The sequence below is a fragment of the Siniperca chuatsi genome, linkage group LG5, assembly GCF_020085105.1.
Source record: "Siniperca chuatsi isolate FFG_IHB_CAS linkage group LG5, ASM2008510v1, whole genome shotgun sequence".
Lineage (NCBI taxonomy): Eukaryota > Metazoa > Chordata > Actinopteri > Centrarchiformes > Sinipercidae > Siniperca > Siniperca chuatsi.
The window spans coordinates 29,015,682-29,029,851 of record NC_058046.1 but is presented as its reverse complement, the minus strand read 5'-3'; the positions used below and the strand labels follow the sequence as shown (position 1 = coordinate 29,029,851).

General features: G+C 39.2%; 1 protein-coding gene across 5 annotated transcripts in view; it reads left to right on the top strand.

The window, feature by feature from the left end:
* Positions 1-616: 616 nt before the first annotated feature.
* Positions 617-14,170, top strand: part of ksr2 (kinase suppressor of ras 2) — a 129,747-nt gene continuing 116,193 nt past the window's right edge. For 3 of the 5 annotated variants that reach the window (XM_044196551.1, XM_044196552.1, XM_044196550.1), the window contains exon 1: positions 617-1,345. In XM_044196551.1, coding sequence (XP_044052486.1) covers positions 1,172-1,345 — 174 coding nt within the window. In that variant the 5' untranslated portion in view covers positions 617-1,171. The remainder of the gene's footprint in view (positions 1,346-14,170) is intronic. The other 2 variants (XM_044196549.1, XM_044196553.1) reach the window with 2 other exon arrangements.

The window sequence follows — 14,170 nt, the reverse complement described above, 5'->3', positions numbered from 1 at the left end:
GCTTTTAGCCATTTGATGAAATGATAAAGACAGTATTGCACAAACCTTTTCTCAACTGACTTTATATGTATTTTCAGTTATGTGGAGAATATTTTCTCCTAACAATACTGTGATGACCATTAAAATATACCTGTTTATATACGTATGTAAAAAAAGTGCAATTTACCGGCATATTTTTTCAGAGAACATGTTTAGCCTGCATTTGGGTCATTATTTCACCCGATACCTTATAGCCGTAGTTCCCAGCCTTTTTGGCTTGTGAGCCCTTACAATAAAGCAGTGTCTTGATGCCTTATCACAGATCAGTGACATGAGTTGTGAGCAGTTTAACCAAAGAGTGATTTTTCCTCCTCAGAATGTTTCATTTGAAGGCTTTTTTGAAGCCGGAAGTGGTGAAAGTATGCAGTATTTCAAAAGAAAAAAAGCAACATTTAGATTCAAGTCAGAAAAATGAAATATAAGTTTGTGTAACAGAAATATCTTTTTGATTTCTTATCTCTTCAATCATCTTATTTGAAATCCATCCAAATATGATAAGACTGTTCCTCATCCAGGCCTGGAGACTGGTTGAAGCGGCGAGCCCACTGTATTTAGCGCTAATCTCGCGAGAGCGGCACCTCACGGCAGTGCCTGGGCGATGCGATGCTGTTGCTGTGGGTTTGATTGACAGGAAACATGTCGGTGTGGTGGGAGAGAACCGGGATGCAGCTGCTGCCAAGGGAGACAGGGAGTACCTGCATCCAATCCACACATCAGCACCTTTAAAACCACCAGGCTTTCCCCCGAAACGTCTGCTTATGATGCGCTGAACAGCTTCTCTTTCTATTTTGAACATCCATTTGAAACGAAGGGGCACCCAATGGATGCTGTGGCAAACCGTGTAGTCCCGCTCGGTATCTTCATATTGTGTTTGATGTAGCCTACAACCAGAGACACCTGGATGAAACAGCAGGAACTACGAGGACTGTTGCTGCAATGGAGTCGAGTCTCTCACGGCTCAAACCCCGTCTGTAAACCTACAACATCTCGTTTCATGGCGTTTTGCAGGTTGCTCTGTTCCGTGGGCTTCTCCACGTATCTTTTCTGAATTATTGCTATTATTATTATTATTTTTGTTGTTGTTTTGAATTTTAAGTGCAAAGGGAAAATAACGACAACTGCTCGCAAAACTATGAACGAGGAGATGACAAAAAGCGAGGAGCAGCATCTTAGTTTGCAGAAAGCCTTGCAGCAGTGCGAGTTGGTGCAAAATATGATAGACATAAGCATTTCTAGTTTGGAGGGTTTACGGACCAAATGTGCCACATCCAACGACTTGACACAAAAAGAGATACGAACGCTGGAGGTAAGCACTCTTTGAGCGGAATGACTGAATTTCTAGCGTGCATCTTCATCTAAATCAATACGGAGGGCTGTCACCATCTGTTATTTATTCTAGGCCACTATGCACATTTTTCAGTGCTTTTTCAACGACAAACCGGTTTTATGCTGTCGGTGTTATCATTGCATACATATGCAAAGATTTTCTGCTAAAGCCCACTGCTATCTGTCTTGTGCAGTGCAATAAATCAAGAGGCTACGAGGCTGCAGTGGGCTGTTATAGACTTGCGCATTCTGCAGGTGGCGGGGAGAGAAGGTGGCTCTTCTCCATCAGAATAATATCTGAGGCAGCCGAGGCCTATAGGCAGCCCGTGTTTACAATCCATTACCAATATGCCAGCCTGCGCATCTGTCCTCGCAGCGCATCCAGGCCCCGGCGTTATGCAAGGCGAGCAGATTAGTGAAATTGTTACAAAATATCGTTATCCGTTTAATTGGCCCGTGGGGTATTCCGTAAATTGCCTTACGTAATGGCCATATTATGTTGTGGTTGAGATATCAGACTGTCCGTTTTGAAACCACTTAAACCAGCAGAACCCCAGTGTGAGGCTGTTATGGGACATAAAAAAATGACAAAGTGCGATAAGGTCACTGAAAACTCACTATTGAGTAAGGGCCTGCGAGAATGCTATGGTGATGCCTCAGGAGATTAAAACAAATACCATTAAGTGCGATAAGGTCGCTATAAACTCACCACTGAGTATCTGTGTGTACCGTCAACGCAGTTTAAGTCCCAGTGGGGCTATAATTTAGATATTACATAAAAATATCATAAAGTAAAGACACTTGCACACTAATCCCAACCCCACAGGAATATGAGGCTACGTATTTTAAAATATATAAACATGCAGGAATGTATTCAATGCTATGTCTGAGCTATAAAGTGAAGTTTGCAAGTGTTGCACAGGAGAGAGGAGAGAGAACTAATATTAAGTACAAATGTGCTGCCAGCAATGAGCAGTCTACAGTGTGAAAATAAATGTTCACTATGTTCCCTGAGTGCCTTGCAAAGCATTGTGGGTACTGGATTATTTGTTATAAGCATTACAGAAGTATTCTCTTTTATGTTACAACATATTAATATCAGCCTGACAGATCTTTGTGAATGGATTTTTGAAACTAAGATTCAATTGATTGTGTCATGATTTCACCTTTTTGTGCAAACTGAACAAAAGCGATGGATATGTTTATGACTTTACCTTTTTTGGATAAATCCTTCAGTTTTTCCCAGAGCGAAAGTAAAGATACCCAGATAATATAGTCAGTTTTTTTTTTTTTTAGAATAATACACATTGGCAATCTTAAAGCATAAATGATCAGCATGTGCAGATATATCTATATCAAGTATCACATCTCTACCACAAACTGTGCTATGTGGCTAAGGGACTATATGGATATTATTCGGTGGTTTAAGGGGGTCAGAAAAGGGGGAGGGTGTCGCAACTTTCTTTTTGGTCGAAGGTCAGGACGTCTGACTTTTTGGTGATAGCAGGGGAGGGTCTTGTACTTTTTTCTCGTCCTAAATGTACATCTAATTTCAGCCTTACTTTGCAATATTGTGAAAAGTTACATAAATTGTGACATAAAAAAGAAAAGGGTTTTTATTAATGTGTACATTAATGGTGCACATTAAAAATATATTATCTTTTAAAAAGTGATGGTAATGTGACAAGTACAAAGTTGAAAATGTGCAGCATAGGCATTTGCAGTGAAACCTATGCGGTTAAAGGGATCTTGCAGAGTTTCAACCGTAGACTGTATATAAAGATGGACGACGCGTCTCCACTTCCTCCCACTGTACAAAAATGAAGCCAAAATATCCCACTTACGGGCGCTGCCATCTTGCGCAGGTGACGTCATTTGGAGCCAGAATCTGCGCAGTAGTGATTGGAGTTTGAGCCGCGGTATCGAGGTCCCGCCCATACACCCGGCTGACTCAATCCCAAGCTGGCCTCAGCTGTCAATCACGGCGTGAAAGCCCCTTTTTATAACATCAAATAACTAATTAAAACCAAACTATAAGAAAAATTGAAAAAAACACTTGAACATACACCAGCATGATAAGAACTATCTAAAATGACAGAAACCATCTTTGGGCAAATTTGTTTGAGGTGCACTTTGATTTTTTAGTTTGGCCCATGTCCCATCCGCTAACATGGAGGGGGCGGGGTTTATGACCTATACTGCAGCCAGCCACCAGGGGGCGATCGAGATGTTTTGGCTTCACTTTTGGGGAGCTGTCATGTCGTCCATCTTTAACCCGTTCTACAGGCTGCAGCCAGGTATACTTGTATACAGACGCACAAGGTACCCTTAAGCGTCTGTGTGAGACGCACCAGGCTTTCAATGAACTCCAATGTAAAACCATCCGCAGCAATATTATATAGTGAGAGGAACTACTCCGGCCGTCCATTCACTCCAATATTAACCTGACCATGGCGCTATAAGACACTGTGAGCATCAGTCCCATTGGAGAACTGAGGACCCACCGCCCGGAAGTATTTTCCTAACTGTTAATTCCCATGTTAAGGTTTTCTTTCAGTGATATCCTCAACATTACTCAAAACTAAAACACGAAAGTGTCCTTGATAATTCAACAATATGATAGGTTAATGTAACGGCCATCAGTTTGAATGATTTCTCCTTCACTTGTGAAAAATAACGTTTTTTTGTCCTATTACACGTCACATTCATTTTGCTCTTGTCACCTTCACATATTTCATATACTTTATTTCTTTGTCCATAGCACAGTCCATATTTCCTTTGTACAGTCAATATTTCATTTCATGTTTTATATCCCATTTCAAAACTATTGCTATTCCCTTCTGTAAATAGATTTGAAAATGTCAATTTAATTTGAATATTTCTTTGTTTATTTAATTATTATTATTATTACCTTACTTTTGTCTGTTCTTATTATTCTGTGTTGTGTTTTTTGGGAGCAAATGCCAAGACCCATTCTTTGTATGCTTGCATTGGCTAATAAAACATATTCTGATTGAATGGGCTATGTCATGCTGACATAAAATCCCAAAACCAAGAATCATAAAGACACGAAAAGTCTCCAGGGTTGTGTAAATAGTAGCCAATGCATGCCTCGGTATTTGATGACCTGTAAATGAGAACAAGTTGGTCTTTTCAGCCATAACCCAAGCACTTCAGGCCTTCCTCCAAGCCTGTTCTAATGCCCTAGATTGTTAGCAGTATTGTACAATAATCTCTGAAGGTGACTCATTTTAAGTTCCACTAAAAAAGAAAAAACAAACAAACAAAAAGCTTCATTTTATATATTGGCGCAAACTGCTCTGCTTCTGAAACGCTCCGAGCAGCAGCAGCGCGGGGAGGGAAGTTGAAGTCTGGGAAACTTTATGGTAATGAGCTATGACGCGGTTCGGCGGCAAACTTAGAAGTCCTGCGCTTGTATTTTTATTACCAAGCATTCAGAGCATCCACAAATCTTTCTACAGCATTGTTGGCAGGGCAGCCATTTTGAAGCTCTCGCCGGTGGCGGTCTGAATGCACAGTAATATTGGAGTGAAAGTACGGCCGGAGCAGTTCCTCTGAACGTCTAATATTGCTGCGGATGGTTTTACATTGGAGTTACTTGAAAGCGTCCCCTTGGTGCGTCTCATACAGACGCTTAAGGGGAACCTTGTGTGTCTGTATGAGGCGCCAAGGGGTGTGACAAAACTTCGGTATATGACGACCTGGGAATGAGAATGGGTTGAGAGTTTTTGACCACCATTGATGCTGTAGAGTGTTTTAATGTGGCAGTATTGTTTGTATCACTTGTTCTACCAGACTGGCATGCCACGAGTAAGAGGGGTGATGTGAAACACATTTCTGGTGACTGCAGAGGGCAGTAATGCAAGGTAGCAATGTGCCAATAAAAGAGAAGAAGATAAGCTAGTGTAGAGAGGAAGTGGTAACTCTCAATTTGGCCAATCAGAGGCTTGCAATCCACTGTCAGTCAAAAACTAATTTCACCAATACGTTGCCTGAACCAGTTGTTAATCTATTGTTAATTCAGCAAATCACTTCATAGTATTATACATGGTGGTACACAAACAGCTTACGCTCTGTCCATCATTTGTTTTATACAGACAACTTTTCAACTAGCTAGTGCGCATGCTATGATAGCTAACACTGTCTGCTTATCAACTCCTTGATCATAAGAGAATATAGTAACTTTCAACACTGCTCATTTTAGAAAGGCCACGGTAAGAAACCATGTTCTTTGTTTAGATTATCAAACGGACAATGGATCATAGATGTTTGTTTTTGGCTGCCAGCATTAGCTAGCCTTCATTTTCCCCGGATCGTGCCCGGTGGGAGGAGAAGGATCCAACTGCAGTCGTCCCTCCTGAGGCCCCTAGTTCTGTGAACCAAAAGGGGGTTAAGCCATAGACTGTATGAGCATGAGTAGTAGGGTTCCGTTGTATGAAGTAGGCTATGTAAACTTTCACTTATTTCACCTTAGCAGTACACCAAAATCTGCTTGTGAACAAAGGGGCGAGAAATAAGAAACCCAATTACTGAATCTTAACTCATATTAGATCTACAAGGCCTAATTTAAAACTTTGTTCCGACTTTCGTAAGCCAAAGGCACTACTGCCGGTTGCCACTGCTTTTCTAGCCGATTAGCTTACTACTGTAATTTCCCATAGAGTTTAGCGAGTTAGCTAACATTAGCTTGCAGTTTACTGCATACAGCCTGTGGTAGCTCATTAGCCACCAGCGTCTAGCTTTCCAACAAATGCTGTTCTAATAAACTTACAACGTGTGATTTCTAAAATGAGCAGTGGTGAAAGTTACTATATTCTGTCATGATCAAAAGTTGTCTACTTCTACCTTGCATGTACTAGTGTATGTCGATTAAAAACGTATCTGTTGATACTTTGATACTTGGACTAGAGCTGAAAACGGATCTAAACATTGAGAAACAAGGCAGGTTTGCTTCTCCGTGTCGAACCTTCCCCATCTCCTATGAGAAAGATGATTAGCTGAATTAAAAACTGATTGACAACTGGTTCAGGCAGTGTATTGGTGAAATTTGTTTTTGATTGACAGAGGATTCTAAGTCTCTGATTGGCCAAATTTAAAAAATGATTGACAGTTACCCTGCCCATTCAGTCCCAGTCTGCAGAGACACCCTACTCGGCTCTTTAGCTTCATTACATTCACCAGCTAGTTGCTATATTGTCTCTCTGTTTGGTGCTGGGCAGGTAGCACACAGTGGGTTTATCAATGCTGTTTTGCTGATAACAGATAACTGTTGCAGCTGGAAACATGGTTGATGAGAACAGACTTTGTGGGCTTTTCATATTACCCATAGTCATTTGACTAATATAAGAATATTGATTACTGTAGTTCTAAATTGTGTGTTAAATTTCACATCTCAGTTCCCAGGACTATTAATGTCCCATCTATGATTTCTCTCTCTCTTTATAACTGCATAGAAATCCATAGTGATGACTTAGATTTGTTGCAGACTTCCTAAAGCTTTAAAAGAAGCAGTAACAGTGAGTGATGTAGCAAAACTTCACTTGCTCAACTGCAACTACAAGTTGTATCTCTGTGTTGAAGTTCTGGTTTAATACTGATTTGACCATGCTGTAGCACTCTTCACAATAAACTGTGTGAAAAGAAGAAAGAAAAAAATATTATTTTATATGCTACTGGGACATTCACAGTGCTTGAAAAATACAGTCATTGGCCACATTTCTATTTAGTGTATGCCCACCAAACAAAATAATAGAAACACAGACATGAATTCAGGTCAGAGTGAGATATTTTGGTAGTCGTGTACTGTTGTGGGCTGCAATTCTTCTGTTGTTAAATTTAGGCTACAATTCCCTTGTAAAACACATTTTAGCAATACCTGGGAACCAATAGAGATATGGCTTGAGCTACTGCACAAACTTGGTCTGGATAGAGCCGCATATCAGTTTATTTGTCGTTTGTATTGTTTAATTTTGTGAGATTTTTCTCAGCAGAAATTAAATAAACTAATATGCGAAAGAAAGGCTCAACAGAAAGAAACAAGTATAAGAAATGAATGAGAACAAAGGAAAACACACTCAACGGTTAATTCACAAGTGCAACAAAGGAGTTACTCCTGAGAACCGTCTAATCTTCCTCAAATCCTCTGAGTTGCAAAGCCTTTCTGGATGGCAGTCCTCTTATTGCCTCAACAACAAATGAGTTGTCCACCAGGGATTTTGATCAGGATCACAATGACGTCAGCCATACGCAAAGCCTTCCTCGTTAACCTGTCCTGATGTTTATTGAGTGTTGTGTGTATGGGAGATTTCTCTACAACGTCTCTGTTTTCCATCTCTATTATTAACCTACAGTTAAGGACCCAGATTGTGCCTCAGACACAATCTCTTAGAGGCGTTGAGCACTGAACCTGAGCCTATATCATTACCTGGATGAAGTGTTAATACTGGTTTCCATTAATATTATTATGCATTGTCAGCGGTATCCCTTGGATACATTGGAATGATCAACACACGATGAATGATCTTTTTTTTTAGGCTTTTGTAGAGATGCAGACACATGATAAAGCATGATGTGATCTAATTATGTATTTCATACAATATATAGAAAAAATATATATATATAGAAAAGAGGGCAAGTCAAAACAAGTGTTGTTATTCATTCATTTTTAAGTACATGAGATGGGTAAAGGCTTTAGAATGTTTATTTGAACAAGAAGTGTAGCATCAGCTTTTTTTGCATCAAAGGTGAAACCATGGTATTTTTCATCTAAAGGCACAAGTATTTATACCTGTTCTGAATGGCCACACTCAAAAGGTGTATGGAAAGCTTAACATTATAGCCTCCTCTTGTCTGTATCAAACTGCATGCATTCCTGATCTTGTACAAATGGGAATAAAGGTGTACACCTGGCCAGTTGCTGCGTAATGTGGGCATAATTGTCGCATTGTCTGTCTGACATATTGTCATCTAAGTTGATATGTTTTTTGTGATCAAATTTTTATTATCATTTGAACCGAAGAGATGTAGATCTACAATCGGCAATACAGCAGTGAATGAAAGTAATAAAACAAAACACTTTAAGGACCGGTCAGTAAAGAGTAACAATAATACATACGTACCTGCAGTAAAGCACATAGTGATAACCAATAATGTAAATGGTACTGACATAAACAGGTTGCTTGACCCTTCATAAATTTAACCGGTATTATAACACTGAAAGACGTCTACAACAATTAGCCCAAACAGGGAACAATGAATTAAGAAAAACTCACACATAAACAGGACCGGAGGGGGAATTCATCAATAAAATAAAATTAAGCTAAATTAAATAAAAAATAAATAGATAAATAAATAGATAGAAAAAGAGGGGGTGGGGGGTGTTGTTCTCTTAAGTCAAAAGGCCTTTAAAATCCAACACTGTTTGGGCCCAAAGTCTTATAGTTTCCTCTTTTTCCCCATGGATGCGTGCGGTGGACAATTCGAGATCAACAACATCCATAAAAGTGAGTTGGTGTATGTGGAGTTTTCCACCTAGTTGCGAACATCTTCTTAGTAGCCATCAGACTGGCCAAAAACACACGCTCTTGGGCTTCTTGTAATTAAAATAGATATTATTGAGGACTGCAATGGAAGTAACCCTTCGGGCTTTATTGTGTTTTCATCTTCGGTGTTTTTTAATGTATGTAATGGCTGCAGTGCAGTGTTACATGTGTTTTTTAGTCATCAAATAAATTCATTCAGTCATTCATTATTCGAGATCTAAGAGAGTTTGGCAGTGTTGACCATTTTTCAAGATCACGAGTGATCTTAAACAGGGTGTCCTCAATGTTGATTTTGACAATGGTCTGCAAAGTTGCACAAATCTCAATGCCCAGATATTTAAATTGTTTTACCACTGGTATATCCAAGGGCAGTGTTATGCTTCTCATCGGGTCATTCAGGAGCTGACTTTGCCCAATTTATTCTGTACCCTGATATATCACCAGAACTTGTGAAAATAGATACAATTTTAGGTATAGAGCATTCCCTACATAAAGAAGGACATTGTCTATATATAAGGATATATGATGTTTTATCCCGCAGATGGTAATAGGTGATTCCATTGACTATGCGAATTGTCTGAGCCACAGGTTCCAGAGATAGTGTAAACAGAAGCGGGCTTAAAGGACATCCCTGTCTGAGACCTCTGGCTATGTTAAACAGGGAGGAACAAGTTCTACCTCTCATTACCATAGCTGTTGGGTTAGCATGCAACACCTTAATCATACATATGAAGGAGGACCAAAGACCCACAACCTCCAACACTGACCAAAGATACATCCACTCATTGGAGTACAATTTTAATATGAGTCTGCTTTAATACGGTTTATTTGTCTGACTCTTTTTGGCCTGTGGACAATCCCCTATGTCCAAAAAAATTTTGTTCCCTTGCCATTAAACTTTGGGAGGCACTTTCACTGTGATGACTTCCTTGGCCTTCCTCTGTTGAAGGATTTTATAACTACACTATCTCATGTGACTGAATGTTGCATTTACAAAGTATGACAAACTCCCAGATAATTCTTGGATGCTAAAATTTCACACTATCAATGAGATCATGAATGAGTGATGTCTTTTTCTTCACTTCATTTTTACATACAAACCAGTTCGGCTGATAAATTATTAATTACTACAGTATGCTGCAGCTCAGTAGGCTAAATTTGGGTACTACCAGTTGATGAATTGCTGTTTTACTAAAGTACTATATACAAATAAATGTGTATATTTTAAGTTACTTTTGACTTTTAGTTGTGTCTTTCCCTGAACTGAAGTTAAATTCACAAATTGCACCAATCTTTGCTGAGAGACCATTTATTATACTCTTGAATAAGCTTAAATGATAGTGCTGGACATTTATAATGCAGGACAGTAAAGGACTCTAGTTTAACAGATCAGATAAAACTGGTGTGGAAGTTATCATCTGCTGTACATTCATTAAGTGCCCTAGTTTATCTGGATTAACTCTGAGTGTAGCAGTTGCGAAGAGGTCAGTTGAGCTCATGTCTCAAATGGGAATAGCACCATATAGGCTCATCTACTTCAAGAGTCTACTTAAAGGAACACTCCATCATTTTAGGAAATATACTGGTTTAGTAATGTTAGCCAGAGTTACAGTGCCTATAAAAACTACTTCCACCCCCTTGGACTTTTCCAGGTTTTATTGTTTGACAACATTAAAATGGATGTAAATTAAATTACATTAAATACATTTTTTGACACACATCAACAGAAAAAGATCCTTTAAAGCCCCTTTAAGTAAAATGTTTATGTTAGCCAGCTTAATGTAGAGGCAGTATGAGAAAACTGCTACTTGGACTCGAACATGAACCAGACAAACCTAGCACATTAAAAACTCTCTCCTGAGCCTTTGATTGATCAGTTTCTCAACTTAACTTTTCCTTCACTTAATACATTTAGGGGTATTCATCTTTTTATTTATTTTAACTGCACTAAAATAACACTGTTACTTTTATTCCTTTGAGGTACAACATGGATCTAGGTCCAAGCTTGTTTGCCGTAGAGACTCACCAATGTCAGTGCAATTCGAGACACAGGACAGGCTTGACTTCTTGTTCAGAAAGCATGGATTGTTGTGTGTTTGTAACTTGATGGTGAAAAAGTACAAGCAGCATTATCGTAGGGATTCTGCATTTCTAGCAGTCCATGCAAGGGCGGAGACAATACAGTGTTAGAAACAGGGATCATTTTCAGCTTGTGGCGTGCTATTGTTAGCCTGCTAACCCTAGCAGCTTATGCTTGTACACCTACCCACAGTTCAGTATGTTCCGTCCCTTCTGGTTTTCGCCACAGCAAGGGAGTAAAGTTTGCGTTGCCAAATCTGCTCCGACTGGAGCGTTAGGATGGCGATGCCGCTTGGTGGTTTGTTTTACATGCTAGATCAGAGGCATTAAACTCACCTGGGGGCCACTGGCCACATTGTTCTTAATTAGGGGGGCTTCTTGAGTGGTTAGTATAAACAAACTTTTTTTCAGCAATAAATTTGAACTATATACACTTTAAAGTTTAGCAACTCCCTTTTCTCTTTCCTCTATCTTGTACCTATAATACTGTTCTGCGTGTTTAGTCAAGTGTCACTTGAGATTGTATTTCTTTAGAACAGCAGCTTTCTCCTCGCAGAAGAGACGGGGAGAAGTCACATTAAACTCCCGACAGAATATTATATATTTTTAATCTAATATTTTCCACCTCTCTTGAGACTCGCTGTGCTCCAGGTCAACCTGTATTTCAGCTTTAGAAAGAGTATTTTGGTGTCAGGTCAGGTGCAGTGTGGTAAATCAGCGTGCTGTTGGTCATAGGCTACCTGAAGTATTTATGTTGACAAGTTGCAGAGTTAGGTGCAGCATGCTAAATGTTGAATTTAAAATAGAAAGACAACTGGGCTAGACAAAAGTGCTTTTTTTAAATTAAAGAGTGGGGAAAAATCAAAATGGGTTTTATAAAATCATCTCGTGGGCCAGATCTAGCCCCCGGGCCAGTAGTTTGAGACCTCTGCTTTAGCTTCTTTGTGTCTCTGCCTTGTTTGTACAAACAAACTTAATTAAACAACTCTAAGGGTCTATATCCAAGCTAGACTAAGATGGTGAAAGAGGGAGGCCGCACTTAGGCACAGTTGTGCTTCGAGCCAAATGCTAACATGCTCACAATGCCACTGCTAACATGCTTATGTTTAGCAGGTATGTTGACCAGGCCATCTTACTTTATCGTGTTAGCATGCTAACATTTGCTAATTAGCACTAAAAAACAAAGTACAGCTGAGGCTGATGGGAATGTCATTAGTTTTGCAGGTGCTTGGTCATAAAGTCAAAGTATTTGATCAGATCAGAGGATCACCAAAGTGATTAGAATTCACCTGATCAGCTGACCGACAGCTCGACAAACTGCCATTGCCATCCCTAGAGCCAAGCCGCTACCATATAGGGGTAACTTTTTGAGAAAGATACACTTTGATAATAGTGGTATTGACTGAAAAGTCTCTTCAAAAGTTTCTGTCTATTTGTCCCTCTCTCTTTCTGTCTCGCTCACACCTCCTTCTTTCATTTGCACTGAATAAGAACCAGTTACTTTATTCTATGTCATGCTATGTTGTCACATTTATGCCATTATCACATAAACAAATACAAATGGAAAGATATATTTTAAGTAGATGTAGCATGAGAGTAATGATATATTGTAAGAATATGATATACAGTAAAAAGTCAACATGTTTAGCCAGGCTAAATGTGTGTTTCTCTGTGGGTGCGGACTGAGCAGTCACCTTATTGGGCAGAGAGCTAGCAGCCGTGGGCTGCTGCTGTAGGGTTTTTTTGCATTCAGAGGTGACTTGCGAGTCCCTCCTCCACTGGTTTCTACTTTGGTATGCACTGATGTAGGCCAGCACTGTCTAATTTCTAGCAGTCATTTTGTAGGTGTATGTTTGGAATGGGGCCATCCAAATGTATCATCCTTAAGTCTTCAAGCATCACGTCACCCACTGTGTGCCTGGACCTTGTTCTACCATCATTTTCAATCAGACCAATTGTTTCAGCTCAGAATTGCTTCACTACAAATATACTTGCTGTTTATCTTGCTTGCCCTGTTGTAGAACTTAAAGGGACAGTTCACCCTAAAATCAAAAATACATATTTTTCCTCTTACCTGTAGTGCTATTTATCCATCTATCCGTCATCGATTGTTTTAGAGATATCAGCCGTAGAGATGTCTGCATTTTTTTAATATAATGGGACTGTATGGCACTCAGCTTGTGGTGCTCAAAGTGCCAGGAAAAATACATTTGAAAAACTCAACAGCAATGTCTCTTTCCAGAAATCATGACCCAGCTACTCAAGATAATTCACAGACCTTGTTGTGAGCAGTTTCATGTAGGAGCTATCGGTAGAAAGAAAATAGGTCCTACATGAAACTGCTCACAACAAATGTGTAGATTATCTTGAGTACCCAGGTCATGATTTCTGGAAAGAGACATTGCTGTTGAGTTTTTCAAATGTATTGGAGCTTTGAGAACCACAAGCCATATAGAGTGCCATATAGTCCCATTATATTTAATAAATGCAGACATTTCTACGGCCGATATCTCCAAAATTAGGCAACTCGCACCAAAACAATCTAGATGGATAATTAGCACTACAGGTAAGAGGCAAAATCAAAAATATGAACTGTCCCTTTAAGTACAGTCAAAACAAATCAAAATATCTCTTCTTCAACAGGTTAATTGTTCACTCTGTAATAAGAAATGTTGCTGAAAAGATGTAAATCACATTTGTAAAAATTATACATTCTGACATAGGTTTGCAGCATCATTTGCTCCTGGCAGGCTTAGGCTGCTAGTCTACGTGCCGCACACTGTGCTCAAAATAAATAAAAGTTGCCAGGTCACAAAGGAAGAATGTTTACACATTCACACACTGTGGGCTTCAATATGTTAGCAAGGGACATGTTTTGGATAAGGCTATTAAAGAGTTGTGAGTAAGTAAGATATAAGCAGGGGTGGAAGAAGTATTCAGATCATTCAAGTAAAAGTAGCCATACCACAGTGTAAAAATACATTGCATTCAAAATCTTACTTAAGTTAAAGTACTAAAGTATTATCTGCAAATGAACTGCATTATCAAAAGTAGAAGTACTGATAATACAGAAAACTGGCTGTCGTGGGTGTCACATTAATATATATCATATTACTGGATTATTATTACTGATGCATTAATGTGTAAGTAACATTTTACTATTG